We start from the raw sequence: 6,000 nt of genomic DNA on the forward strand, positions 1-6,000 counted from the left end.
TCAGTTAGTATGAATATCACAACACAGCTAACTGTAGCCTCAGATTGTATGAATATCAGTACACAGCTAACTGTAGCCTCAGTTTGTATAAATATCAGTACATTGTTTCTAACTGTAGCCTCAGTTTGTATGAATATCAGTACATTGTTTCTAACTGTGGCCTCAGTTAGTATGAATATCACAACACAGCTAACTGTAGCCTCAGTTTGTATGAATATCACAACACAGCTAACTGTAGCCTCAGTTTGTATAAATATCAGTACATTGTTTCTAACTGTAGCCTCAGTTTGTATGAATATTAGTACACAGCTAACTGTAGCCTCAGTTTGTATAAATATCAGTACATTGTTTCTAACTGTAGCCTCAGTTTGTATGAATATCAGTACATTGTATCTAACTGTAGCCTCAGTTTGTATGAATATCAGTACATTGTTTCTAACGGTGGCCTCAGTTAGTATGAATATCACAACACAGCTAACTGTAGCCTCAGTTTGTATGAATATCAGTACACAGCTAACTGTAGCCTCAGTTTGTATGAATATCACAACACAGCTAACTGTAGCCTCAGTCTGTATAAATATCAGTACATTGTTTCTAACTGTGGCCTCAGTTTATATAAATATCAGCATATTAATTTATTTACATTTATTTTAAAACCTCAGAACACACATTGAGGGAGAACCCTCATTTTCAAGGGTGCCAAGGTACAGACATACAATGAATGCAGACACAACTAAAATCAAATAGAAATAAAAGAACAATACATGTCTACGTCATTTTAAAACAAGATAAAATTAACAATGCTAAAAAGTTAAAGTGTAGGAATTGAAAATGAGAACAAAAAATAAATAAAAATAATACAAGCATTGACAGTTACAACTAATAAAATTAGAAATTAAAACTAGGAATTGTCTCAGCAGTATAGATGAGATCAACTTTAAGTTTTGTTGAAGCTTATTCCAAGTATGTGGGGCACAGTAAACGAAATAAATATCAGAAACATTACAAAAATAGACCTTTTATTTATTTACAAATAATTGTTTATTCTTGTATTTATTAATTTATAGTTTTTGTTTACTTCAGGCCAACAAAAATGTCATTATTAGTGTCTTCCAAAGAATAAAATCACTTTGAAAGGAAATTTAAAGATTAAATGTGTTCCCTTGTTGATTTTAGAAAAAGTAATTTGATAACATAAAAATCTAATCACATTAAACTGCACAGACTGTCATACTTTCTATGAAATATGAAGATTATATGATACACACACTTTCACACAGTTACACACACGTCAGGAAAAGGTCCCCACCAGTGCAAATTCACACACTGCAGTACCGAGTGTGACCTCTAGGGCATACACAAAGAAGTGAAATTCAATCCCCAGGGGACCAATTTTTTTTTTCAAAAAAACGTCACCAGGCACATCAGGAACCTCTTTTCTATTGATTGCAATGCTCGTGCCTGTGGGGACCGGGATTCGGTCCCCACGGGAAAAATCGGTCCCCACGGTGTGAGTGATATGTCAGGTTGTGGACCCCACCAGGATAGAAAAACGAGAACATACACACACACATACACACACACACACACACACACATACACACGCGCACACACATACACACACACATACACACACACACGCACACACGCACACACATACACACACACACACATACACACACACACACACACACACACATACACACGCGCACACACATACACACACACACACACACACTTCTATATCAGCATTAATGTCCAGTTTCTCATAATAATCTCTTCAACATGTCATCACTCAGGCAAAAACAATAAAAGTATTGAATCACTTCACCAAACTACAAGCAGATATATGCTTATTACAAGAAACACACCTCTCAGAATCAGACTGTAACAAATTAAAATCATCACAGTTTGGTCACTTATGTTTGGCTCATTACAACACAAAACAAAAAGGTGTATGTATTTTAATAAACAAGAAAGTCCCATTTGTCCATAATACCACCATCACAGATCCTGAAGGTCATTTTATCATCATAAACATATCAATCAACAATAGCTCAGTAAGGATGCCAACTCTCTCCCTCTCAATTCACCATTTTTGAACCTTTAGCAGCAGCCATTCATCAGAACATCTACATAAAAGGAATCCAAATACCCAAAATACATCATAACATCAGTTTATATGTAGATGATATATTGCTGTTCCTACAAAAGCCTCACTCATCACTACAGGAAACAATTAAGCTCATTGAATCATACTCCAATATCTCTGACTACTCCATTAACTGGAACAAATCTTCAATCCTTCCGTTACATAGTAACAGCTGGGATGTAGCAGCCCATACACCAACTATCCCTTTATGCACGAGTCACATCATGTATTTAGGTATTAATGTTTCCCCGAGGATGTCAGAGCTGTTCAGACTCAACTTCACTCCACTACTCAAAACAACAGATGATGACCTCCGCCGCTGGATGAACCTACCACTCTCCATTTTGGGCAGAATAGCCACTATTAAAATGACAATCCTTCACTATCTCACTGCTTCTACTTTCTGCTTCTTCTTTGAAGAGCAGCAGATGAGATGAACTCATGAACACAAGCTCAACAGACGCTTCATCACAGTTAAAGGAAAACTACGGTTGTTTCCTCTCTGATCATCTGACTGCTCGTGTTTCTGACCTATCAGATGTCATTTTAGTGATGTCACCGTGTTCACAGATCTCAGATATTAACTTGCTGAGTAATATGTTGTTATTACTGATAGAAATGATGGACAAATATATGAAAATAAGCCAGAATTATGTTTTAGTGCAACAGACCAGTTCAGATAGAGTTAATGCAACACAGCAGCTCCGAATGACTTCAATACCCAGAAATCCTGTGTGGTGACAAAAAAGTGTTTCGCAACCATCAGCCCTGTACTTGACAAGCAATGCTCTGCTGTTGCCATGGTAACAGAAGTATAATCTCTAATCTCACATCAGATACTCATCAGTTAGTTTGTCCTCAGACACTTTCCTGTGACAGAAAAAACATCTCAACTTCATTTGGCTCACATTAAAGCATGTTAATAGCCTTTATTATTAAAAGTGTGTGTGTGTGTGAGTTCTTGGGTAAAAAACTCAAGTCCCCAAACCGTGGATCATTAAATCCTAAAGTGAAGACTTGGTTTAAAGTTAAGGTTAGGTTAGGGTCCGGTTAAGATGACATTAGGTTCAGGTTATGCCAATGTTTGGTTTAAGTTAATGTTAGGTTAAGTCTACATGAAATGAATGTAAGTTAATGTAATGTCCTCATAAGTGATGGAAACACAGCTGCAAGTACAGTTCAGATATTTTGCTACTTTACTTGAGGTTAACTCGACTACATTTACAGTTTCTGACAGCTGCAGTTACTTCTTACTTTGTAGATTTTACAGACAAAACATTTTTCCAGAAACTCAGTGAAACAAACTTGTTTTAACTGGATGACTGGATGCATTTTTGTCATCATACAAAAGGTTTAGAAAATGGTTTTATGAGTTTGAAGTGATGAAAAATGATCTTAACTCATGGAGAATCATCAAAATCCAACTTATTACAACATACATGTAAACACATCAGTCATTAAACTCTGTGAAAAGAACCGATGTGAGACTATCAGGACTGAACTGATACTTCACTACTTTTTACTGATAAATTTTACATCAATGAAGTTTGGATTGTAGGTTTTTGATTTAAAATCATTATTTTTACAAAGGAGTTTTCAACCTTTAACATGTTCATCATTAAAGCAGAGTCCTACCTGAACTCCACAGCAACACCAACACCATCAGCAGGTGATCCATGACCAGGTAGACCGTCTGTCTCTGTCTGACGGACTCGTCGGCTCTCTTCCTCTAATAAAATGTTGCTTCATCTTTTATCTCCTCATCAGCCAGGAAACACACTCAGCCTCTTCTCAGAACTGAAGCTACTAATAACCTGCAGACTAAAGGGGAAAGAAAAATAGCTGCACAGTTTTTTCTTATTATTCAAAGTTGAAATCATGTAATTTAAAACAAGAGTGGCAGCAGTACCAGTGCTGTGCTTTTCTCTAAAACCAGATTGGTGTGTACGTAAAACAGAATGTGTGGAAAGGAATGATTTAAGTTGGTCATTTAGTAGAGATTCCAGTATTTTTGCTAGGCATGGCAATTTAGACATAGGCCTTTAATTGTTAAGCACAGCTGTTTCACTGCCTTTATGTAAATGAGTCACATAAGCAGCCTTCCAAACCGTGGAAACTGGACCAGATAGAAGAAGACGGTTAAAAAGATGTTATGTAGCTTACTACAGTTGGGGCAGCAAGCTTTAAGAAGTACGGATCAAGTTTATCCTTGCCAACAGAATATTTCAAATCTAATGCTAATAAGGCACTGGCCATGTCACTGGAAGAGAAGAGTTGTAGCGTAAAACGAGGCTTTGGCATCGCCTGAGAGTCAGGATAAGTAGTGGGCAGAGGGGGTCCTGTATACGTTTCTTCAAAGAGGTTGCCAGCAGCTAGAAAATGTTTATTAAAAGAAACACAAATCTCTTTATGATGGATATTGAGGATCCATTAGCTGAAGTGAGAGGAGGAAATGAGAGTGAAGATGGATTTGAATGAATTTTGCATTAAAAGCAAATAATAATTAGCTTGATCCTTCTTTATTGCTGCTATGCATTTATTTCTAAGGGTTTGTGCAAAGTTAGCATGATCCACAGTCAGAACGGTCACAGTTATACGTCCCAGTTGGAAAAATATTGGAAAAGCTCTTTGATGATGTGATGAAGAGCTGCATTAAAGGAATCTTGTGTCAAAAACATTGTTATCATCCACACCAAACTGCTCTTAAGTTTTCATCCACAAACCCTGATTAGTCTCCTAAATCCACTGAAAGGTTCTGTAGGCAACTTTTATAAAAATCACTTTCTGTTAAATCTGCTGAAATTTTCCTCATATCCAGACAGATATCTATGAGTCAAGTATTCTGTGTAAAAAAGTCCGTTCTCTCTGACTCTACCCAGCACTGTAATCCAGGTTTGTAAAATTCTGCTGGTTGAAATGAAAAGAACCAATCACAGGTGATTGATTGATGTCAATCATCCTGCTCCTCGTGCACATGTAGAGCAGCCACCGCCCCTCACAGCGGTGGAGAAACAGCCGGCAGAAATGATAAACCGCCTGTTGCAAACAAGTTTACATGTAACAAAGACTTTTTTTTTAAGTTGTGCAAGATGATTGTTTAACAACAACAACAACAAAAATAAACAATATGACATGGGACAGTACAAACAGGAGAAACAACAGAACCAGACAACAACCCAAACAAAACGACAACATGAACAATAAACAAATAAATAAATAAAAATTTGGCTTCATACTAGATGCACGTGTGTGTGTGCATGTGTGTGCGTGTGTGTGTGTGTCTACAGGGCTGTTGGGGCACATCTCTGGTTGGGTCTCAAGGATAAAGGGGCACCAGGGTGAAACTAGGATGCATCGGGACAGTTGGGCCGGGGCAGAATTGTATTTATTATTTATTTTTACTCATTTTTATTTATGTCCTAGTTATTATACTCCCCTTTCTCTCCTCCTCACCCTTCCTTGCTCTCATTGCTCACAATGCTAACATTAGCATATTTTATTAGTTATTAGCTTTGAGGGTATTTGGTCATAAACCAAAGTGGATTCATTGTCCTGATGGAGGTGCGGGTAACGTCCTCCAGCTCCTCCTGTGGGATCAGAGGCGTTCCCAGACCAGATGAGATATATTCTCTCTTTTTACCTGTTGGTTGGTGTTTATCTTCAGCCTGGAGTCCTGCAGAGAAAATCAGAAAGTCAGTATTTATATTGGTGCAGAGCTGTGAACTGAACAAACACTGTGAGGATTTCGAGCAGCTCAGAGCTCATCTCAGTGAAAACACACAGATTATTGAACTCACTCAGGAATCATATGACCAGTTTACCACTAACCTGCAAAGCCACAAACAACA

At 37.5% G+C, this 6,000-nt stretch overlaps 1 protein-coding gene across 1 annotated transcript in view; it reads right to left on the reverse strand.

Annotated features, from left to right (window-relative positions):
• Positions 1-3,873, reverse strand: part of LOC137186627 (scavenger receptor cysteine-rich type 1 protein M130-like) — a 43,710-nt gene extending 39,837 nt beyond the window's left edge. The window contains exon 1 of the mRNA XM_067595699.1: positions 3,788-3,873. Coding sequence (XP_067451800.1) covers positions 3,788-3,830 — 43 coding nt within the window. The 5' untranslated portion in view covers positions 3,831-3,873. The remainder of the gene's footprint in view (positions 1-3,787) is intronic.
• Between the last annotated feature and the right edge of the window lie 2,127 nt (positions 3,874-6,000).

The sequence above is a fragment of the Thunnus thynnus genome, chromosome 7 (assembly GCF_963924715.1).
Source record: "Thunnus thynnus chromosome 7, fThuThy2.1, whole genome shotgun sequence".
Classification (NCBI taxonomy): Eukaryota; Metazoa; Chordata; class Actinopteri; order Scombriformes; family Scombridae; genus Thunnus; species Thunnus thynnus.